The 25,266-nt window shown below is 45.5% G+C and overlaps 1 protein-coding gene across 20 annotated transcripts in view; it reads left to right on the forward strand.

The window, feature by feature from the left end:
- The window catches only part of LOC140717149 (ras/Rap GTPase-activating protein SynGAP-like), a 683,169-nt gene that overhangs the window by 193,548 nt on the left and 464,355 nt on the right, over nt 1-25,266 (forward strand). For 18 of the 20 annotated variants that reach the window (XR_012096464.1, XR_012096465.1, XR_012096472.1 and 15 more), the window contains exons 3-4: nt 5,298-5,419; nt 6,592-6,697. Coding sequence is in view for 6 of the 20 variants with exons in the window: in XM_073030475.1 (XP_072886576.1) it covers nt 5,298-5,419; nt 6,592-6,697 (228 nt within the window). In the remaining 14 variants the exon portion in view is untranslated. Of the gene's footprint in view, nt 1-5,297; nt 5,420-6,591; nt 6,698-12,143; nt 12,208-25,266 lie in introns of those variants that run through there. The other 2 variants (XR_012096491.1, XR_012096490.1) reach the window with 2 other exon arrangements.

Consider the following 25,266-nt stretch of genomic DNA (forward strand, 5'->3'; position numbering starts at 1 on the left):
CTCTATAGTCATCACACAGGACATCTCAGGAAAGGAAGAGCCAGGTTCAGTGAACACTCCTTATCTTCTGACCAGCAACCAACACAGATGGGATAACTGGGGCACAGTATTCTCAGGCAGCGTAATAGGTAGAGCTGCAGCTTCTCAACCCCAGAGACCCCAGGTTCTATCCCAACCTTCAGCACTGTCTGTGTGCGGAGACTGCATTCTCCCGTGACTGCTCTGAATTCCTCCCACATCCCAAAGTCATGTGGGTCAGTGGGTTAATTGGCCTCTGTAGATTGTCCCTGATATGTAGGGAGAGGGGTAGAATCCTGAAGGTGCGGATGGGAATAGGTGAGGGAAATGGGACATCCCTGTGAGTCAACATGGATTCAATGGGCCAAATGGCTTGTCCCATACCCAATGGGAAGAGTTTTGCAACTGAGAAGCCTTTGAGTGTCATCCCTGTGGTCCAGTCAGTAGCAATGAGAGGATATAAGGACAAGAATGAGCAAATTAACAGATAAGTTCCCATATTATGAAGGAAAGCTTGACATTTCTGTATCAGTGATGACAATTTGGTAATACCATATTTTATCAAGATGGTGCTGATGAAACATATCAACATTTTGTGAGCAGCTGACAAAACTTCTAAATATACTTCTTTTGAACTACTTTAATTGCAACTTGCAGCCTGTAATTTCCATTTAAGTAACAAACTTTCAAACTGTCTTCACGAGCGAGCGATTTCACGATGTTCTGAAGGACTCAGTGGACTTAACTCTCAGGAATGCAGGTACAGTACCTTTAAGCAGACAAAGGTTTGTTGCCATGGCCAGAAGAGAAAGAGAAGGGATGGACTACAAGTCAGACTAAAACAGCAGGGTGTAAATCTTTCTCCACCCAGTACCTTGTTAGCAAATATACAGTCACTGAAGACAAGATTGAGGACCCAATTGCTGCATCAGAGGGAGCTGACATATTGTTGCATTCTGTGCTTCACGGAGACATAGCTCACCTCAGACATGCGAAATCATTGGAAAAACTGGAGGATTTCTCGATACACTGGTGGACCGAACTACCGATTCTGAAAGGGCAAAAGGTGAGGGGTCTGTGTTTCATGATAAAGTCTTCATGGTGCTCAGACGCAGCAGTCTTGTTGCACTCCTGTAGCCCAGCCTGGCATAGCTAATGATTAAGTGCCAACCATTCTACATACTGAGTGATTTCCCTTCCACTATCCATATCTAATGATTAAGTGCCAACCATTCTACTTACTGAGTGAGTTCTCTTCCACTATCCTGATCAGTTTACAAACTTCCAATGGCTGATATTAAGCCAGCACTTGAGGTGTTGAGTACAATGATTAGCAAACAAGAAACAGCCTACCCTGATGCCTTTCAAATCATTATCAGAGACTTTAGTCATTCTTGTTTGAAGAAATCTTGGCTCAATTATCATCAATATATCATCTGCAGCATAAGGGGTCCCAACACACTCAACAACTGTTACTCCACAATTAGGAATGTTTACTGCTCCATCCCTGGACTGCATTGCTAGAAAAGTAGTCATCTGGCTATCCTCCTACCTGCAGACCAGCAGAGACTAAAGAGCAAAACTCCAGAGATAAGGACAACAAAGAGATGGTTGCAGGAGGCAGGGGAGGAGATAGTTTTGAATCGTGGACTGGGATGTAATCAAGGGCTCATCAGAGGATCTGAATGAATATGCTACAGTAGTCACAGTCTTTATAAAAACTGTTGTAGACAAGTGTGTCCCCACAACATCATTCAGGGTCTTCTGCATCAGAAGCTCTGGATGAACCATGAGATCGTCAATCTACTGAGAGCCAGATTGGTGGTGTTCAGATCCAGTGACCAAGTAAAATACAAGATGTCCAGTAGGACCTTCAGGAAAATTATCTCACGTGCAAAGTGGCAAATCCAGACCAAAACTGAATTACTGAAGGATGCTTGGCAGCTGTGGCAGGGCTTGAATGCTATCATCTCTTACAAAGTGAAACCAAGCGACATTGGTGACTACAGGGTTTCAGTCCCAGATGAGCTCAAAGCCTTTATGCTCATTTTGACCATCAAAACATGAAGGCACCTTCACAAACCCCACAGCCCCAAATGACTCCGTGATTTCAGTCTCTCTGGCCGACATGAGAGCACCTTTCAAGGGGGTGAACCCATGGAAAGCATCTGACACAGACAGGGTACTTGGCCAACTACTGAAGGCCTGTGCTGATCAACTGACCGAAGTGTTAACTGGTAACTTTAACCTTTCACTTTGGCAGTCTGACATACCCACCTGCTTCAAGCAGGCATCACGTACTGGGGCTAAGAAGAACATGGTAATTTGCCTCAATGATTATCATCCAGTAGCACTTGTATCCACAGTGTTCAGCGCTTTGAGAGGTCAGTTTTGAAACATAAAAACTCCTGCCTGAGGTGTGACTTGGATACCCTCCAATTTGCCTAAAATCATTACTAGTCAACTGTAAATGTCATTTAATTGGCTCTTCACTCAACCCTGGAACATCTGGATGCTCATTATCAACTACAACTCGGCATTCAATACTACCATTCCCTCAAAACTAATCAGTAAGCTCCCAAATCTGGCCTCAATACCTTCTTGTGCAACTCGATCCTCAATTTTCTGTCAGCTCAGATTGGCGATAACATCTCCTTTACAATCACCATCAACACAGGTCCACCACAAGGCTTTGTGCTTAGTCCCCTGCCCTCCACACTTTATAATTATGACTGACTGTAATTATGACTGCTCCAATCCATATTTAAGTTTGCTGACAACACCACTGTCGTTGGCAGAATCAAAGGTGGTTATGAATCAGCATATAGGAGGGAGATTGAAAATCTGGCTGAGTGGTGCCACAAAACTTCTATAGATGTGCTGTGGAAAGTATATTGACTATTGGTATTATTGTCTGGTATGGAAACACCAAAACCCTTGAATGGAAAAGCCTACAGAAAGTACTGGATACAGCTGAGTCCATCATTGAGCACATCTATATGGACCCCTGTCATAGGAAATCAGCATCCACGATCAAGGACCCTACTATCTATGCTATGCTCTCTTTTCACTGCTCTCATCAGGAAGGAGGTAAGGAGCCTCAAAATCCACACCATCAGGTTTAGGAACAGTTATTACCCATCAACCATTAGGAACTTGAACCAGAGGGGATAACTTCACTCACCCTAACACTGAATTGTTCCCACATCCTTACTTTCAAGGATTCTTCATCTTGTGTTCTCGATATTTATTGCTTATTTATTTACATTATTTTGTTTGTTTTTTTTGTTTCTTTGTATGTACAGTGAATGTCCACAAGAAAATGAAGCTTGGGATTGTGTATGGTGATATATGTATACTTTTAAAATAAATTTACTTTGATCTTTGAATAATGATGAACTGGAACTCTGAAAGAGCCACCCCAACCTCCTCCCAAACTTCCCCTTCCTGGGGAATCCCTGGTTGTGATCCAGGCTGGGAGCAGTCACACTAGCACCTAAGGCATTTTGGCAGCCATATACACTACTTCAGGAAATTGCCTCCAGTCATTTTAAAGTCCAGGGTTCACAGTTGTGGAAAGCACTTCAGAAGATTTTCACAGATGTGGGCTTCAAAACAGAGAGCAGAGGATACAAAAGCCATTCTGAGCATTTGTAAAACTCTGCTTGGTCTCAAATGGAGCATGGAGGCTCCTAGTGGGTGCCTCACCCCAGGAACAAAACCAGGGCATTGGATAAAATCCAGAGATATTCCAGACAGTAGGCACAAGAGATTCTGCAGATGCTGTTACTCTTGAGCAACACACACAGAATGCTGAAGGAACTCAGCAGGTTAAGCAGCATTGATGGAGGGAAGTAAACAGTCGATGTTTCAGGCCGAGACACTTCATCAGGACTGGAAAGGAAGGGGGCAGATGCCTGAATAAGAAGGTGGAAGGAGAGGCACAAGCTGGCAGGTGATGGGTGAGACCAGGTAAAGGGGAAGGTATATAGGTGGGGAGTGGGGGCAGGGCAGTACAATAAACCCAATAATAGTTTATGAGATGAGGGTCTACACTTACCCAGAGACATGGGAATCTGGAGCTACAAACAGACTGTTGGAAGAGCTCGGTATGAGAGGATGTTTTTGGTTTCCTCCAGCAGTTGTTTGTGTGAGAGGGGCAAGAACTGTTTTCTTCAGAGAGAAACGTGGGAAGTGTTGGTAGATGTTGGAAGATTGAACAGATAGTGGGAGGCTTTTCCCATTGGGAGAGGGGTCAAGTACTAGTGATTAGTGCATAAAATCAGGGGGAGTTGGGAAGAGGATTGAATGAACTGCTAGAAGATGTGGTTGAGGCAAGTATAATGCATTTGGGTCAAAATGTCTAACACTAGAGGGCACGCACTTAAGGTAAGAGGAGGAAGTAGAAAGCAGATATGTTGGGCAAGATTTTTCACACAGAGTGGCTGGTGCCTAAAATGCACTGCGTGGGGCCGTGGTGGGGGCAAATCCAACAGAGGTGTCTTTGGTAGGCACATGAGTGTGCAGGAAATTAAAGAAGATGGATTTTGTGTAGGCAAAAAGGATTAGTTTATTTTAGCATTTAATTACTAGTTTAATTCGTTTAGCACAACATTGTGAACAAAGGGCCTGTTTCAGTACTATACTATTCCATATTCTAAACCAGTACAAGATAATGCACTGTCCAGCATTAAACAAATGCTTTCAGATAGATGCGTTGCCAGGAAGGGTTTACAGTGACATGGGTCAAATGCACACAATGTGATCACATCAAGTAGGTTGCTTGGTCATCACAAAGACCCTGTTTCTTTTGTGTTTAGCTCTATGACTCTACAATTACGAGAAAAAAAAAAGCATGAGTGGAACATTGTTCCTGCTGTGTGGTTAGAATCACTGTTAACAGGTAGTGGAGGATGGGACCATCATGGAATTAGATCATTGGTGGACGAAGTAGCTGGGGTTTGGATCGACAATACTGAAAATATTCAACAGGTCAGGCAGCATCGGAGGGAAGAGAAACAGACTCATCTTTTCAAAGACACATCATCAGAATTAGAATTAGCTGGTTGCTTTGACAGAGAACCAGCAAGGAGAAGATGGCCAACTGGTGTGAAGATCTGAAATTGGTCGAGAGGGAAATGATAGCCAGGATACTGGGAGTGGGGAACAAGTGAGGGAACTCTTCAGTGGATGCGAAGGGGGAGGGAAGAGAAGGGGAGCAAGCAATGGCTGGTGCCTGCAGAGGGTGCCAGTTAACACGCATCTAATTTGCCTTCCAGATGTGCGAGGGACTCCAGGCCACCGAATCTCCTACAACCAGTCACCCTACGAGCGTCCTATCTGGAACCCCAAATTCTGCGTCATCTCCGGAAATCAGCTTCTTATGTTAGACGAAGAAGAGGTAAGACCGGGCAGGAGTGAGGAGCAGCTCGTGGGAGGGGTGGGCACCAGCTAAGAGCAGGGAGCAAAGGAGAGAGAGTTGCCTCCTTCTGATCCTGGAACAACCCTCTTCCCATGTGGCTAACTCCTGGGATGAGGCGATAATCCTATTGCCAGAAGCTAAAGGTTGGCATTAAGAGAAGTTTGGATGAGTAGATAGATGAAGGAAGTTTGGAGCACTATGACCTGGGCACAGGTAGATGGGACTAGGTTGGCATGGACTAGATGGACAAAGGGCTGCTTCTGTGCTTTAATGTTCTATTACATTGGGCACCCCACAGCTCCAGAGAGCCATGTCTGATACTGACCTCTGGTCCTTTCTGGGTGTGGAGTTTACACCTTCTCCCAGCGACTGTGTGCACCCCCCACCCCCAGATAATCTGATTTCCTCCCACATTCCAGAGACACACAGTTAACCCACTAACTGTGGGCTGAAAAATCAGTCCTAGTGTGTGGGTGAGGGTAGAATCTGGGAGGCAGTTGATGGCAATAAAATGGGATTTGTGGAAATGGGGGATTGTTGGTCGGCGCAGATTCGGGCTATAGGACCCATTTCTGTGCATCAGTACAATTTATGTTGTTTGGTGTTCAGCTGAATTAGGAATTTAAACACTTAGGAGCTGATGATTCAACACACACAAAATGCTGGAGGAACTCAGCAGGTCAGGCAAGATCTATTGGTGGGAAATAAACAGTCAATGTTTTGGGCCAAGATCCTTCTTAAGAACTGATGGTCTTGGCCCGAAAAAGCAAATGTTCATAGATGCTACCTGGCCTGCTGAGTTCCTTCAGCAATTTGTGGTTGCTGATCCAGTATCTCCAGTCCCACTAGCATCTTAGGATCCTGAGGGAGCTTGACTCAATGGTTTTGATTAGTGGGAGTTTCACAAACAATTGGATGCAGTTACAGCAGCAGTCACTTAAAACCTGAGGTGTGTAAGACCTTCTTCCAGGGGATGGTGACTCTCTGGGATTCCCTGCAGTGGAAGGTTGTGGAGAATGGAATCAGGAGTGAGTGATGGGATAGTGTAGTGGGAGATTCACTCCTCTGTCTAAGCCCCTGTCTCATCCCATTTCAGGCCTTGTGCAGCTTGAGCCCACAGTGCGGGTGCTGACACTGCATTTGATTCACAGGTCCACCCCTTGTTGCTTCGGGAACGAAGGCACGAGCCTTCCTCGAGGACCAAACTGCTTCGGCGAACTGTCAGTGTCCCGGTGGAAGGGAGACACGCTGACCACGGTAGGAGCATGGTCGTATCTATATCTGTCCACCCTCTCCAGTATTCCCTCCTTCTCCCTCTTCCCTTCCTTCACTATCCCCTCCTTCCCCCCAGTATCCACTCTGCCCCCTCCCATCTGTCTAGTGTCTCCTCCACCTCCACCCTGCCCTCCCCCTTGTAGCTACTCCCTCTCCCAGTACAGCCTTTTCCCTCTCCCACCCTTTCCTCTCACATAACTTCTCCCCTCCTTCCTGATATCCCCTCATCCTCCACTCTCCTCTAGTTGGTGGTGATGATGTAGCTGTTGGATATGCGCTCGAGGTTGGTCCTCAGTTGGGACTTTAGATGTGTCCAATGGACCTCCCTCCTCTATACAGGGATATGGGGGCTGAGCCCCCTCCTAGATGGAAGAGCAGTGCCCACATGTGGCCAGTGAGGGGAGACTGGAATCTATATCCCTGATTCCCATTCCCACCCATCTTCTCACTCTGGTCTCATTGATTGTGGTCTGTTGGTGAAACAGTTATCAGGTGACTGTGTTTCATACCCACATTCTGGCATGGATACAGCATGGTTAATACTATATCCCCCAACACACCTCTGCCTGAGGGGAACACCGATGACTTTCAGCCTTGCCTCTCTGCGTGTGCATGTGCCTGTCGCTCTTGGCCTCACCACTGCTGTTTGGAAGGGACTCACGAACAGCAGTGTGAGAGTGATCTTGGAATCGGACTCCATACTCCCAGGAGATTTGTAGTGGAATTATCAGTGTGGATGCAAGCAGACTTGGAATTGGGAAGCAGGATTTAACCCGCTGTGACTCTCTCCGTCCTCCTGAGTTGTCAGGAGAATGGTACTTTTTTGGGCTGCATTCTCTGCTGAAGGTTTCTGCTCACTTGGGTTGCAATGAGATTAATTGTCTGTTTAGTGTTGGCTTTTTAGTTTTGGTTTATTTTTGCTACATGCACTGAGATAAAATGAAAAGCTTGCCTTATGGAGATCAAATCATTACACAGTACATTGAACTAGAACAAGGTAAAACAGTAACAACACAGAGTAACAGCTACAGAGAAATTTCAGTGCAGGATCAAGAGGAAGATTGTGAGATCAATAGTCCATCTTATCATACTAGGGAAAGATGTAATAGACTTTTAAGCATGGGGTAGAAGCTGTCCTTGAGCCTGGTGGTACATGCTTTCAGGCTTCTCCTGATGGGAGGGGGGAGAAGAGAGAAAGCCCAGGGTGGGTGAGGTCTAGCTGCCTTACTGAGACACTGAGAAGTACAGAAGAGACCATGGGGAAGAGGTTGGTGTTCTTGATGTGCTGAGTTGCATCCACAACTCTCTGCAGTTTCTTGTAGTCATGGGCAGATAAGTTACAAGACCAAGCTCTGATGCACATGGATAGGATGCAGTCTGTGGTGTATCTGTAAAAATTGTTATGCATCAACAGAACATGCCCTATTTCTCCTTTAAAGCTTTCCCTCACTTGCCTTAAGCCTGTGCCCTCTTGGTTTTGATACCCTTGCCAGAGGAAAAAGGTTATGACTATCTAAAACAAAAAACAATGTTGGAAATACTCAGCAGGTCAGGATGCATCTGTGGGGAGAGAAACAGAACTGGGAAGGAGACAAAAGAAGCCCAATAAGCTGCAGGAAGGATGAAAGAATTGGGGAGGGCAGTGCTGAGAGGTATGTCTGATGGGGTAAAACCAGGTAGACCAAGGGGAGAAGTGGTCTATGGCCAATGTGTGAATTGGAGCAGTTCAAGTGTGAGAACATGGACAAAAAATGTAGGAGTTGTGGAATACAGAGCAGGAGATATATCTGATAGGTCAGGTTGGACACTTCCTCCACTTCCACAGGGAAAACAAGCAAAATGAGCCAATATCACAGATGGACGACTGACACAGACTGAGACTGAGTTACCTAAAGATATAGAACTCAATCTTGAGACCAGAAGATTGCAAAGTGCTCATGCGGAAGATGGATATTTCAGCTTGTGTTGGATCTCACTGTGAAAGAACAGGGGGCCACAGACCAATATGATAGAGAATTAAAGTGGTAGGAATCTGTAGATTGAAGGCAGGTTTTCCACATAACTATCACCCAATGTATGTTTAGTTTCTCCACTGTAGAAGAGGCCACATTTTGAACACCGAGTGCAGTATTAGAAGAAATGCATAGAACAATACAGTTCACTATGGGCCCTTCAGTCCACCTTTTAACCCATAATATCCTTGCGCCTGCCTAAGTCTCTTCTGCGTCCCTAATATATCTGCCTCTTCCACGCACCCACCTCTCTGTGCATAAAAAATACCTCAGACATCTCCCTTCTACTTTCCTCCATTCACCTTAAACTATTGTCCTGTCATGCTGACCATCTCCACCCTTGATGGTCCAAAGCGAGGTATGAGGAGATGATCTATATCCTGCTGTATCCCTTGACAACCATCAATACTATCCCCAACTTCATCAATCTTCGACTCACTGGCAAACTTCCTAATTAGACGACCTACAATTTAGTCTAAGTTTGGGGAGCGGGTAAAAAGTAGGATTAGATGACTTGGTTGAGGGGGAATTTGTGCGACCCATTGGAGAGTTTCCAGAAATACCTCTGAAAGTGGCTGCACGGGTTGACAGGGTAGGAAAGAAGTTGTATTGTATGACATACTTGCACTGATTCAAGAGTTGGGAAGTTATATTGCAGCTACAGCTGTAGTATTGTATTCAGTTCTGGTTGCCCCAAATAAAGGATGTAATGGTTTTAGAGAGGGTACATGAGTGGTTTGCCAGGATGCTGTCTAGATTAGAGGGTATGTACTATAAGAAGAGGTTGGATAAACATGGGTCATCTTCTCTTAAACAGAGGCAGACAGGAGACCTGATAGAAAATAATAAGATGAGAGGCCTAGATAGGGTGAGCAGCCAGTCTCGTTTTTCCAAAGTCAAAATGCCAAACATTAGAGAGCGTGTGTTTAAAGTGAGGGAGGCAAGTTAAAGGAGATATGTGGGACTGATCTTTTACACAGAGAGAGGTGAATGCCTTGAATGCTGTGCCGGGGGTGGTGGAGGAAGCAACAATGATGGAGGTGTTTAACAGGTTGTTAGATAGGAAGGTGAATGTGCAGACAATGGAGAGAGATGGGCATTGTGTAGGCAGAAGGGATTAGTTTAGTTGGGCATTTAAATTCTAATATAATTATTTCAGTGTAACATTGTGAGCAGAACGGCCTGCTCCTGCTTCATTCTATGTTCAATTAAATATGAATGTACAATGCAGTAAAAAACAGGGACTGCTGGAAATACTCAGCTGGTCAGTCAGTCAGGACAATTTACAGTGACCAGGTAACCTGTCAACTTGCATATCATTGCAATGTGGGAGGAAAATGGACTATGGGGGTGGGTGGGGGGGGGTGAAAAACCATTTGGTCACAGGGAGAATGCAAAACTCCACACAGACACCAGCAGAGGACTGAATCTGCGTCTCTGGAGCCGTAGACCTGCTACCCCACTCTACAAGCCTCATCTGTTCTTTCATCTTTTTAAACACACATTTCTGCCGGACTTTTGAAGCATAAGGAGGTCTTCATTGATCCCATTGGTGCCTAACAATCTTTGAACCAGACCTCAAGTTTAAAAAGAAGTCATTGTCCCTTTGAGACAGCGAAGAGGTGAAACATTTTCTCTCGAGGGGGTGCATAGAACTTCCTCATAGGGTGGTACATGCAGAGTCTGTAAATATCTTTAAGGTGGGGGTGAATAGAACCTTGATGAGTGAGGATGGAGGGGATGTGAAACGTTCCAGGCGGCAGACAGGATCTTCAGGAATGGTGGGATAGGTTCGAGGGGCTGAGTGGCCCATCTTCGTCCAGTGATCCCCAGGTCATGGCTTTAGAGTCTTTGTGATGTTGTTGTAAACAAGCATCCAGCACTGCTTCCCACATGGCAGCTGGACCCTTCTCAACTGGATTCCATTGGCACCTAGGCAGGCAGTCAGTCAAGAAAGGGTGGTCTCTCTGTGTGCAGTCCCACCCACCTCACCATCCTCTGTGGTTGGGGTGTGACTTGCCCTCACGAAAAGCCGGAGTCCAGGGAACCCCACTCAGGCCTCCTTCCCTGGAGCCAATTGTAAACCACTGGAAGCCTGAGTGTGGTGAATCTGTGAAATTCACAGACGGCTGTGGTGGCCAGGTCATTGGGGATTATTTATAATGGAGATTGATAGACTCTTGATTAGTAATGGCGTCAAAGATTACAGGGAGAAGGCAGGAGAATGAAATTGAGAGGGATAATAAATCAGTCAGGATGGAATGGCAGTGAAGACTCGATGGGCCGAATCGCCTAATTCTGCTCTTAAGTTTTATGTTCTTATGGGAGCGAGGCGAATCTTGCTCGAATCTCCCACCCTGTCCGAGGAGCCTCGGCTCTCGCCCATTGTGTCTGTGTGAGAACGGGTCACCGAGTGGGAGTGCGCCCCTGCCCACGCGTCGTTCCGAACAGGTTCAGTCCCGGGCCATGAGACACCACTCCAAAGGATACTGGGAGCAGAATCAGGCCATTCAGTCCATCGGGGTTGCCCCGCCATTTAAGTCAGGGACGATTTTTTTTATTTAACCGCGTTCCACCTTGAACTCTTACCACCCCCACTCTCCTTACCTGTCAAACTTTACCTTAAATATACCCAGTAATTTGGCCTCCACAGCTCTCCTTAGGAACGTGTTCATCACCACATCCCTCATCATCTCAGTGCGTTTATTCTGAAGCAGTTTATACCGAAGCATATATACACACACAGACACAGACTGCATTCCCTTCCAGTCCCCACCAGGCTCTGTACACGCTGCTCCTGATCTGTAATTAAAACGCAAGCATCGTTCCAGCCTGTTTTTTTTCTTCCCTCCTCTCCTCTCTCTGTGAAATGATTGGAAACCATGGCAACCGGCCTACAGTTTTGACGCGGGGAGTGAGCAGAGAAGGGCCGGGAACTGTTGCTCCTCTCTCTCTCCGCTCCGGATTCCGGCGGAGGAAGCTGGCTTCTCCTCGTTGCCTGCAAGCTCATCCCGAAGCACGGACCCGGTGGTGCAGTGGATGGCTTTTCCCGCCCGGTGCCAACGCCGGATCAACCTTCTGACTTCCCGGGGAGATTAGGGAAGAAGCCTCTTGCTTTTGACCCGAAGGCGAACGGAGGTTGGGGTGCAACGCGAGCGAGAGGAGCGGTGCTGAAGACTTCGATGGCCCTCCCCAATGGAGGGCGGTGGCTGACAGAAGGCGTGCCCTCCCGCCCTTACTGAACCTCCGGCGGAGAAGGGCGGGGTGGGAGGGGGAACGTGGGGTGCGGGACGGGGAGGCGTTCCGGGGAACGACGGAGAGGAGGGAGGGGTCGTTCCAAGACGCCAACTGCCCCGCTTCCCTCCTGTTCCCAACTCATCCAACCTCCCCCCCCCCAACCCCAGCCTCCCCTCCCCCTTCGCTGCTCCCCATCTCCGCAAGAGTGTCCCGGGATCGTCCGAGGATTGGACCAATCTTGAGGTAAGGCCATGTGAAATGTTCCGGCAGGTGGGTGCCATGGCAACTTTTGGTCACCCCCCCCCCCGGGAATGTCGGGGTGGTGGGGTGGGGTGGGGAGGGGAGATAGAGTTCCCACTTTCCGGCTGGGCACCAGGTTCCCAGCAAAGGAGGTCGATCCACTGGGTCCAACCTGAGGTCCCCGCGCCTCGTCGTTCCGCAGTTGGGTGGTGCTCCCATCTCTAACCTTATTACCGAGCCACGTTCGCTTCACGTCTCCCGGCGCCCGAAATGATCAGGGAAACGGTTCCGTTTCAGTGTCTAGAATTCCCAAAGGCGTCGTCGCGCCAGACCTGTCCTCATCCCCACTACTGCTCACTGCTCCTCCATTCCCCCCTTTATTTCACAGTTCCCTCATTCATTCCCCAGTTCACCATCCCCATACTCACTCCAACTTCCCGCAATTATTCCCCTCTTTATCTTCTCCCCAACTATTCCCCTCTCCCCTTACCTTCTTACCCCAACTATTGCCCTTTCCTCTCACCTTCTTCCCCGCTCCTTGCTCTTTCACTCCCCTCTCTTACTCTCACCCAACTATTCCTCAATGCCCTCATTCTCTCCCCCAGCTAATCTCTGATTCAACATCCTCACTCCCTCTCATAACTCACTCACCCTCTCCCTCCCTACCTTCCTCTCCATCAAAACTCACTTGTAAGATGTGCCTTGGAGTCAAGAGAGAAAAGAGGATGGTGGGAGATGGTTGAAGAAGATTGAGGAAGGTGGATTTGGGGGGGAATAGAGGAGGAAATGTGTGGGTGAAATTGTGTGGGTTCATGGGAATTTGTGGGGGAGTGCATGTGGGTGTGTTTGAGTGTATGCATAGTGATGTGTATGGGGAGGGAACTAGTACATGAGTGTGTGTATTATGGGCACATGGAGTGTGTGTGAATGTGAGTGACCATGTATGTGTGTGTGGCTGAATCTGTGAGTGTATGCATGTTTGTGTGTGTACATGTGTGAGTGTGTCAATTATGCACATGGACTGTGCAGTGTAAGGCAGCATGTGAGTTTGCTATCGACTCTTCCAGGATAGACAAGGAGGCCCTTTGGCCCATTGAGTCCATGCTGACTAGCAACCATGCAATTATTGCAGATTTACACCAGAATACTATTTATTCTATCTGAATTCCTATCAATCGTGCCCTTCACCTACAAACTAGGAACAATTTACAGTAGCCAATTAACCAACCCACATGCCTTTGCTTCCAAAATTGTGTGTGTGAATTCAAGGGAGTGTCAGTGTGGGACTGTGTGCTTGTGTGAGTGGGTGTGTGGTGTGTGTGCTTGAGTGTTTGTGTGTGGGTGGGACTGAAAAGAACTGTACTGAATAATGCAACACAGGAACGGGTCCTTCAACCCATGATGTCGACACCAACCACAACACTAAATTAAGCAAATCCCATCTGTCTGTACATGGTCCACATCCGTTCACTCCCTGCAGATTCACGTGTCTAACAGCCTCTTAGACACCTCTATCGTATGTGCTTCCACCACCTCTCTGGCAGCCTCTTCCAAGCACTCGCCACTCTCTGTGTAAAAATAATATCCCGTGCATCTCCTTTGAACTTTCCGCTCTTTAAATGCATGCCCCCCACTTCATCTGTGAAGTATTAGTCTACAGTGCACTGTATTGTTGGGCACTGAATCAATCCTTCCTCTGCTCGGTAAGGAGCTTGAGGGGAGCTATAGGATGGGTGAGGGCAGATGTAATGTTACCTGCAGCTGATAATCCCTCCCTACTCCCCGCTTCTCCCCAACCGAGGTCAAACTGTCTATGATGGGATCTCTGATAAATGAATGGCCCCAGGGGCTGATCTCTGGCTCAGTTCGGACTCGTCTCCCTGAGCGTTTTCCCCCCCCCCACCCCCCCGTGAGCTGAAATGCGACAGCCCATGCAGTGGGCCTTCATTCTCTCCCTGCAAGTGCAACCTGCCCCTCAGGAGCAGATGCAGTGGCTCGGTCCCCTGAGAGAACTCCTCACACAGCTGATCTGTGACCTCAACCTCCATGATCCTGCTGACGTTGCTGCATGGTCACATTTAACATTCCCACTCTCTGCTTATCAGAAATCAATCACCCATCCATATTTCCTGGCCCACAGCCTGTTCCTTTTGCCTCTTTGCTTGTAGTTCCAGATGCACTTCCTATGTCTCTGTTTCATTGTCTGTGGTTCCTGTCTGCTTGTTATTTGATTCTTCATCATGCATTTTCCCTGGCTCCCCACTGCCTGGTATTCCTGACTCACAGGTACAACTACTAACCCCACTCCACATAATGTTCCTGGCTCTTCTCTGCCTGTAGTTCCTGCATCCTCACTGTACATGCTTGTTGACACCCTGTTATGTAAGGGTTCCTGTGTCCTCACTGTAATTGGTTCCTGTCACTCTCTGTGAGTGACGAACATTCATTATAAGCCAGTGAGTGCTATTGCCAAGGGATAGCAAAATCCTGTTCCCTTCTGTCCTTCCACCAAAAGATTGGCCTTCAAGCTGTCACGGTCAGCATAAGACATAGTGGCAGAATTAGGCTATTCAGCCCATCAAGTCTGCTCCGCCATTCCATCATGGCTGATCCCAGATCCCACTCAACCCCATACACCTGCCTTCTCACCATATCCTTTGACACCCTGGCCAATCAGGAAGCTATCAACTTACACCTTAAATATACGCATGGACTTGGCTTCCACCGCAGTCAGTGACAGAGCATTCCATAGATTCACTGCTGTCTGGCTAACAAAAAATCCTCCTTACCTCTGTTCTAAAGGGTCAATTCTCAATTTTGAGGCTGTGCCCACTAGTTCTGGGTATACAGAAAGATCCTCTGCATACTCACCATATCTAGTCCTTTCAACATTTGGTAGATTTCAGTGAGATCCCCAGCGTTGTTCTAAATTCCAGTGAGTACAGGCCCAAGGCTGCCAAACGCTCATCATATGTCAACCCGTTCATTCCTAGAAACATCTTCATGAACCTCCTCTGGACTCTCTCCAAAGACAACACATCCTTTGTGAGAGATGGAGCCCAAAACTGTTGGCAATACTCCAAGTGCAGGCTTGACAGTGTCTTATAAAGTTTCAACATTGTCTCCTTGCTTTTGAATTCTACACCCTTTGAAATAAATGCCAACATTGTATTTGACTTCTTTACCACAGACTCAACCTATAAATTAACCTTCTGGGAGTCTTGAATGAACATTCCCAAGTCCCTCTGATGTTTGAACCTTCTTTCCATTTAGATAATAGTCTGCATTATTGTTCCTCTACCTCCATCTCCCACCCCTTACCTCCTCTACCTCCAAACGGGCATGTCCTGGGTGCTGGAGGTCCTTGATAATGGATGCTGCCCTTCTGAGACACCACTCCTGGGTACTTTGTAGGCTGATAGCCAAGATGGATCCAATTAAATTTATAACCCTCTGCAGCTTCTTTCGGTCCTGTGCAGTAGCCTCCCGCCCCCCCCCCCCCCCCATACCAGCCAGTGATGCAGCCTGCCAGAATGCTCTCCACGGTACATCTAGACATTTTTGGGTGTATTTGTTGACATATCAAATCTCTTCAAACGGCGCCGGCCAAGTGGTTAAGGCATTGGACTAGCAATCTGAAGGTCGTGAGTTCGAGCCCCAACCGAGGTAGCATGTTGTGTCCTTGAGCAAGGCACTTAACCACACACTGTTCCAGTCCACCCAGCTGAAAATGGGTTCTGGCAAAATGCTGGAGGTTAACCTCACGATCGACTGGCATCCTATTGGTGGGGGGGGGGGGGGGGGGGAGTCTTGTACTCTCAGTCGCTTCATGCCATGGAAACTGATGAGCCTATAAGGCTCCGGACAGACTTCAACTTAACTCCTAATGAAGTATAGACATTGTCTTGCTTTCTTTATAACTGCATCGATAGGCTGAAGTGCAAAGTGGTCATAGTGTTCACATATGAAGGTAGTGATTACCGAATGGTTCACGAATGAAATGGATGAAGGGAAGTAGCTGTTCCTGAACCTCATGTTGTGGGACTTCAGGCTTCTGTACCTCCTACCCGATGGTAGCTGCAAAAAGATAGCAGGCCTGAATGGTGGGGATTCTTAATGATGGATGTTGCTTTCTTGTGGCAGTCTCTTGTAGATACTACTGATTGTGGGGATGGATATGCTTGTGGGCTGAGTCCACTTTTCTCTCTACAGCCCCTTACATTTATATCTCCTCTGCTTTCGCTCACAAATAATGCAGGAAAAACATTGATCATGACAGTATGCCAGCATAGAATTTGGAGCTAGAGTAGGCTACTCTGTCCCTCAAGCCTGCCCTTCCCCTTCCAATTATGTCTTGATTGATCTAGCTATGTGCTTGGCCCCACCTTCCCCTCTCTTATCAATCATCCAGCCATCTCCATAGAATATTCACAGCCAATAAGCCTCCATTTTTCCTACATCCATGCGCCTATATACGAGTACCTTAAATGTGCCTCATGTATTTGCCTCTACTGCCATCCCTGACGATGCATTCCAGGCACTTAACACCCTCTGTGTTAAATAATAAATGATCTCTGACATCTCCTCTAAACTTTTCCCCACTCACCTTAAACAGATGTCATCTGGCCACCTTGCCACTTTGGGAGAAAGATGCTGCTCTGCACTCTATGCCTCTCACAAACTTATACACCTCTATCAAGTCACCACTCATCATCATTTAGAGCACAATATTGGTTTGCATGCTCGATTAGGTGTGGATGGGGCTTAATTTTCAAAGACCATCTTTGAAGAAGAGATTCACCACTTCTAAAGAGGAAAAAAAACCCTCCTTGTCTCTGTCTTTAATGGGCAACAGTTTGTTTTTTTAACCAGTGACTCCTAATTGTCGATTCTACCCCTAGAGGAAACATCCCGTCTGCATCCAAACAGTAGGACTTTAATCCACTGTGGTCAAGTCCTTTCTCACCTGCTCTCTCTTACTCCAGGAGATACAGGACTTGCCAACCTTTTTTCACAGGATCACTGACCCATTCCAGGTATCAGTCCAGTAAAACCCTCTCAGAACGAGACACAAGAGACTGCAGATGCTTGAATCTCAAGCAACAAGTAACCTGCTGGAGGAAAACATCGGATCAAACAGCATAAGACACAAGAACAAAATTAGGACATCTGTCGGTGGCAATCATTTCCAAAGAGTCACCATCCTTTGACTTAAGAAATTCCTCCTCATCTCTCTTCTAAACAAAAGTCCTTTTATTCTGAGGTTGTGCCCTCTTGTTCTAGACTCACCCACTACTATAGGAAACATCCTCTCTGCATCCATTCTATCTAGGTCTTTCAATATTTGATAGGTTTTAAAGTGGACTTGTCATTCTTCTAAACTCCAGTAAGTACAGACACAGTGGCATCAAGCACTCCTCATATGTTAACCCTTTCATTGTTGGAATCATTCCCATGATCCTCCTGGGACCCTCTCCAATATCAGCACATCTTTTCTTCGATAGGGGGCCCAAACTGCTCACAATACTCCAAGTGCAGTCTGACCAATGCCTTATAAAGCCTCAGCATTACATGCTTGTTCTTATATTTTAGTCCTCTCAAAATGAATGCCAACATTACATTTGCTTTCCTTACCACCAACTCAACCTACAAGTTAGGGAATCTTACACAATGACTCCCAAGCTCCTTTGCATCTCTGATTTTTGAATTTTCTCTTCATTTAGAAAATTACTTATGTTTATGTTCCTTTCACCACTGTGTTTGACCAAAGACTCCCCGACACTACATTCCATCGGCAACTTCTTTGCCCATTCTCCTAAATGGCTCCTTCTGCAGTCTCTCTGCTTCCTCAATATTACTTGCCTCTCCACCTATTTTTGTATTGTCTGCAAACTTGGCCACAAAGCCATCCATTCCATCATCCAAATCACTGGCAAAAAGAAGTGGTCCCAATTCCAACCCTTGCAGAATGCCACTAATCACTGGCAGCCAACCAGAATAGGCCCCTTAATTCCCAATCTTTGCCTCCTTCCAGTCAGCCAATCTTTGTTCATTTTATTTATTTATTAAGCTACAGCACAGAGCAAGCCCTTATGGCCCTTTGAGTCGTGCCACCTAGCAATCCCCTGATTTAATCCTGGCCTAATCATGGGAAAATGTACAATGACCAATAAACCTACTAACCGGTATGTCTTTGAACTGCGGGAGGAAACCGGAGCACCAGAGGAAACCCATGAGATCACAGACAGAACGTAGAAACTCCTTACAGGCAGTGGTTGGAATTGAACCCACATCGCGTTGTGCTAACCACTACGCTACCGTGTCACCCAGTTTTCTATCCATGCTAGTATCTTTCCTGTAATACCACGAGCTCCTGTCTTGTAAAGCAGCCTCATGTGCGGCACCTTGTAAAAGGCCTTCTGAAAATCCAAATAAATAACATCCATTGACTTGCCTTTGTCTATCCTGCCTATTGTTTCTATAAAGAATTCCAACGGAATTGTCAGGCAAGATTTTCCCTGAGAAAGCCATGCTGACATTGGCCTACTTTATCACGTGCCTCCAGTTACCCTGAAACTTCATCCTAAATAATGGACTCCAACGTCTTCCTAATCACTGGAGTCAGACTAACAAGCCAAAATTTCTTTACTTCTGCCTCCCTTCCTTCTTAAAGAGTGGAGTGACATTTGCAATTTTCCAATCTTCTAGAACAGGTACAGAATCTAGTGATTCTCCTTAGTAAGAGCAACTACACTCTTTTCTGCCCCATGATATTCTCGAATTTCTGGCATACATGTCTTCCCCAGGGAAGACTGATGCAAAATACAAATGTGTACTTATTAAGTTCATCTGCCATTTCTTTGTCCCTCATTACCACCTATCCAGCACCATTTTCCAGTGGTCTGATACCTATTCTAACCTTACTTTTACTCAATATGTCTGAAAAGACTCCTGTCTCTTAAACTTGGCTTTTTCTTTAATACTGATCAACAGAAAAAGATTCATATCAAAGTGGAAAAAATCTCCTCAAAGTCATCTAAATTATTTACAAAGATAAATTACAAAATAATTGCATAATTTTTCAACCCCTTCAAGTCAGTATTTAGTAAATGCACCTTTAGCAGCAATCACAGCCTTGAGTCTGTGTGGATTGGTCTCTATCAGCTTTGCACATCTGGACACTGCAATTTTTCTCCATTCTTCTTTACAAAACTGCTCAAGCTTTGTCAGATTGCATGGGGATAGTGAGTGAACAGCCGTTTTCAAGTCCTGCCACAAATTCTCAGTTGGACTGAGGTCTGACTCTGACTTGGCCACTCCAGGAAATTAACTTTATTGTTTTAAGCCATTCCTGTGTAGATTTGGCTTTATGCTTGTGGTCATTGTCTTATTGAAAAGCAAATCTTCTCCCAAGTTACAGTTTTCTTGCAGATTGCATCAGGTTTTTCCTGCAGGATTTTCCTGTATTTTTCTGCATTCATTCTACCCTCTACCTTCATAAGCCTTTTAGGGCCTACTGCAGTGAAGCATCCTCACAGCATGATGCAGCCACACCATGGTGAGTTTTTGATGATGCGCAGCATTTGGGTTATGCCAAACATAGTGTTTAGCCTGATAATCAAAAAGCTCAATTTTGGTTTAATTTTCTTCCAGCTGACTTCAGAATCTCCTACTTGCCATCTGGCAAACTTTAGCCGAGATTTCATGTGAGTTTTTTCACTAGTGGTTTGTCTTTGCAGTTCTCCTACAAAGCTGTGACTGGTGAAGCACCTGGGCTGCCTCTCCCATCTCAGCCACTAAAACTTGTAACTCCTCCAGAGTTGTCATAAGTCTCTTGGTGGCCTCCCTCACTAGTCCTCTTCTGTTTTTGAGGACAGCCTATTTACAGGCAGATTTACAGCTGTGCCATATTCCTTCCATTTCTTGATGATTGGCTTAACTGTACTCCAAGGGACGTTCTGTGACTTGAAAATTTTCTTGTATCCATCTCTGCCTGTGCTTCTTCAGTAACATTTTTGTGGAGTTGCTTGGCGTGTTCTTTTGTCTTCATGGTGAAGTTTTACTGGGATACTGACACACCAGCAGTTGGACGTTCCAGATACAAATGTATTTTTACTGCAATCAATTGAAGTACCTTGAGGGCACATATACAGTCAAATTGAGTGATCTCCATTTAACTGACTATGTGTCTTCTAAAACCAATTGGCTGCACTAGTGATGATTTGGTGTGTCATATTAAACATTAATAGTTAAGCAATCAATTATTTTGAGTTTCATATTTGTAATTAATTTAAATCACTTTGTAGAGATCTGTTTTCACTTTGACAGGAAAGTGTCTTTTTCTGTTGATCAGCATCAAAACAAGCCAAATTAAATCAAGTGTGATTCAATGTTGTGAAACAATAAAACGTGAAAACTTTCAAGGGGGATGAATACTTTTTATCGGTACTGTATATCCCACATCCTGGCTTCTGTTAGGAGGTTTGTATATAACTCCCAAGAGCATCTGTGAGGGAAAAGAAATTGATAATGTTAGCAACTTCTTTTCCTCCACAGATACGTCCCTCCTTCAACAGATCGATTGTGGCTCCAAAGCCACCTCAGTGCACTCACACCCATTATTACAGAGCTTACTCTGTGTGTGACCTCACACGTGTCCTGTGTAACTGGAGAATAATGTCACAAATTTCCTATTCAGTGACTTGGATTCCTCATTCAGTGACTTGGATTCCCCTCGTGATTGTCATTTTGTTTTATTTAGTGATCCAGCACAATAATAGGCCCTCCTGGCCCAACAAGCCTGTGCTGCCCAATTATACCCATGTGACCAATTAACCTGCTAACCCATACGGCTTTGGAATGTGAGAGGAAACCAGAGAACCCAGAGGAAACCCAAGCAGTCATGAGGAGTATGTTGAAACTCCTTATAGACAGTGGCAGAAGTGAACCTGGGTCACTGGTGCTGTGGTAGCATTACATTAACCCCTACACTACCATGCCTACTCATGTGATAAACACTAATATTCTGTGAAAAAGGACCTAGTGCTTTCCTGGCATATATGATGAATAAACTCTTCTGAGAAGTGTTTATTCACTGATATTCTATCATTCTTGTAAGATTCCACAAACTATGAAAGGAACTAGTTAAGATGTTGATTTAGTTTTTACCATTTCTCAGAAGGGCTAGCTGGAAGGTCATAGTGATGTTGAAGGGTTAACAGGGAAAGGAAAAGTTACTTTCCTCTAACCGTCAGTACTTGAACTAAGTTTCTCTATTCTAGATTAATTGTGAACCTTTAACCTACAGACAACCTCTTGCACTACCATGGACTTGTCTCTGAATGTGTCTTTTACTTGCACTAAGGATTTGCCTTGGCAGAATCTGTTTTCCCTCTCAATGTTCACTCTTGTGTAATGAATATATAATTTATATTCTGGACATTATCTGAATGTATGTACCTGTGATGCTGCTGCTGGCAACCTCGCCATACAGTACACATGACAACAAACATGGCTCGAATGGAAAGGCAAAAAGCCATAATATGGAGTGTAAGACACCAAGCTTCTTGTCATTGTCATCAGAGAGAGCTTCTCCATGACTTGGGCTGTCCGGAGTAGTTGTTGGCCATATGCATTCACTCCTTTTGAAGCCCTTTATCTTTTTATACATTTCCGTAAGGTCACCCTCCACTCCAAGGAATAAATTCCAAACTTGTTCCACCTCTCCTCATAACTCAAGACCTCAACGCCAGGCATTGTTCTTGTAAATCTTTGCTCTCTGGCAGAATCAGAGATCGCATTTTCTCCCTTTGACCACAAAAGTTTTCCCTGGTGCCCCCACTGTCCCCCTAGTGTAGATGTGAGTTGTGTGATCTGGGGGAATAAATGGGATTTTGGGGAGAATATGTTACAGGAAAAATCACGGAGATTGGGATTCACTTGTGAGCCTGCATGGACTTGATGGGCCACATGACCTCCTTGTATGTGGCAAGGAAGTATGGAAAATCTGGCTGTGTTTCCAGCTGGTCTCATCACCATTACTGTGTGGAGTTTAGAACCAGATCATGTCTAGAGAATTAAGTGGGTTCAAGAGGGTAGGTGCAATGTAAGCTCCAACCAAAAGTAGGCAACAGCAGTGGGTTAATGCCCTCAAATAATATTGGCTGATGGGCATTGAGGTGATCTCTGCTCACCTTCCCTGAGGCAGCAGGGTGTCTGACCCCTCTCCTGAGGGAGAGCTCTTAGTCTCAGTGCCACATCCTTCCAACAGTGTAGCCCTCCCTCAGCACAGCACTGCAAACACTTTACATCTCCAGAATCCACAACCTTTACCTCCACTCAGTATCCCTCCTTCCTTGTCAGTCTGCTTGTTGGGCCGGAAGGGCTGTTATCATTCTGGCAGGAAGTAACTTCACCCTGGTATTATCTTTCCTATTATTGTTTAATCCTCACTGGGACAACATAACAGGCAGCAGGACTGGAACAACACTGGCTAACATATGGATTGGGATAACCTGCCCAGGGATGGAGATTGCATAGCTGTGTACGAAAGCCACTGCATTAAATAGGATTTATGTACAGAAGTTATTTTTCTTAATGGGGTTTGTACATGGAGATTGTCTTGGGGAACGATCTTCCATGTGACATTTTGCATGACACGGTTCCCAAAGAGACATTGGATTGCATAGAGGGAGAGCGAATTTTTAAAAAAACAACTGGGGGCAGCTTGTACATTTTGTGTACCACTCTTCCTGAGATGACATTGGATTGTGCATTATGGGGTACTTGGCATGGTCCAATAAAAAGAAGTTGGGTTTAAATGGAGTGGCCATTGTGTGAGTGGGCCAGTGTTAGTGTAGGAGTTGAGGCTTTGACTCATTGAACCTTTGACGAGGAGAGGCATAGGCCATAGGTAGATTTTTTTTGGTATTTATTCTTATATACAGCTTAAATATACACGCGACTTAGGAGATGGTGCAGGAGGGAGTGCTTCAGACCTTTGGATCATTGATCTCTCTCGCAGGGAAGGCAGGATCTGTACAGAAGAGTCAGTTTGCACCCAGTGACTAATATCCTTGTGGGAAGGTTTGCTAGTGTACATGGGGGAAGGGGTCAGGGGGATTAAACTAGAGCTGCAGGGGATGGGGCCAGAGCACCAGGACAGAGACTGGAGTGGTTGTGGAGAAGACGCCTGCCTACAAAGTCAGGAATCAAAAGGTTGAGCGTGGTGGGTCTCATGTTCTGAGCTGCATATATTTCAATGCAAGGAGCACTGTTGGAAAGGTGGTGGAGCTTAGGGCATTGATCAGCATGTGGAATTTTGACATTGTAGCCATTGGTGATACTTGGTTGCAGGAGAGGCAGGACTGGGAGTTCAGTGTTCCGGAGTTCCATTGTTATAGACAGGATAGAGCAGGAGGAATTAAAGGAGGAGGGGTGGCATTACTAATCAGGAAAATATCATGGCAGTACTCAGTCAGGACAGATTGAAGAGTTCATCTGCTGAGGCTTTATGGATAAAACTGACCATGTAAATGGGATTATTTTATATACAACCCAACAGTCCGCCAATTGAGAGGAGTAAATTTCTAGAGAGATTGCAGACTGTTGCAAGAAACAGAAGGTTGTGATAGTAGGTGATTTTAAATTTCCACATATTGACTGGGATTCCCATATTGTAAAAGGGCTGACAAGAAAGAGTTTGTTAAATGTGTTCAGGAAAGTTTTCTTAATCAGTGCTTAGAAGTCACTAACAGTAAGAGTGCAATACTAGTTCTCTTATTAGGAAATGACACAGGGCAGGTAACAGAAGTTTCTGTAGGGGAACACGTTGTATTTAGGATTGATTAATGTCATTAGTTTCAAGGTAATTATGGAATTGGATAGGTCTGGACCTTGGTTGAGATTCTAAGTTGGACAAAGGCCAATTTTGATGATATGAGAAAGGATCTGGCAAGTGTGGATCAGGACAAGTTGATCATTGGCAAAGGTGTACTTAGTAAATGGGAGGCCTTCAAAAGTGAAATTTTGATAGTACAGAGTTTGCATGTTCCTGTTAGACTAAAAGTCAAGGATATCTGGACAGCAAGGGCTGATTAAGGATAGTCAGCATGGCTTTGTGAGTTGTAGATCGTGTTTAATGAACCTTGTAGAGATTTTTGAGGATGTTGCCAAGAAAGAAGATGAAGGAAAGGCTGTGGATGTTGTTTACATGGACTTTAGTAAGGCCTTTGATCAGGTCTCACATGGGAAGTTAGTTCAGAAGGTTCAGACACTAAGTATCCATGGAGAGGTTGTAAACTAGATTCAAAATTGATTGTGTGGGAGAGGACAGAAAGTGGTAGTGGACGATTGCTTCTCAGACTGGAGGCCTGTGAGTAGTGTGGCTCAGGGATCTGTGCTGGGACCATTGTTGTTTGTTGTCTATATCAGTGATCTAGATGATAATGTGGTAAATTGGATCAGCAAGTTTTCTGATGACACTAAAATTGGAGGCATTCTGGACAGCAAGGAGGACTTTCAAAGCTTGCAGAGGGATCTGAACCAACTGGAAAATTGGGCCAGAAAATGGCAGATAGAATTTAATGCAGACAATTGTGAAGTGTTGTGTTTTGGAAGGACAAATCAAGGTAGGACATGCACAGTAAATGGTAGGGCACTGAGGAGTGTGGAGGAACAAAGGGATGTGGGAGTTCAGATACATAATTCCCTGAAAGTGGCGTCACAGATAGACGGGGTTGTAAAGCAGGTTTTTGGCATCCTGGCATTCATAAATCAAAGCATTGAGTATAGGGGTTGGGATGCTATGATGAGGTTATATAAGATATTGGTGAGGCCAAACTTGGAGTATTGTGTACAGTTCTGGTCACCTAACTATAGGAAGGATATCAGTAAGATTGAAAGAGTGCAGAGAAGATTTACTAGGATGTTACTGGATCTTCAGGAGTTGAGGTACAGGGAAAGATTGAACAGGTTAGGACTTTATTCCTTGAAGCGTAGAAGAATGATAGGAGATTTGATCAACACACACAAAATGCTGGTGGAACACAGCAGGCCAGGCAG

Source organism: Hemitrygon akajei, chromosome 2, assembly GCF_048418815.1.
Source record: "Hemitrygon akajei chromosome 2, sHemAka1.3, whole genome shotgun sequence".
NCBI lineage: Eukaryota > Metazoa > Chordata > Chondrichthyes > Myliobatiformes > Dasyatidae > Hemitrygon > Hemitrygon akajei.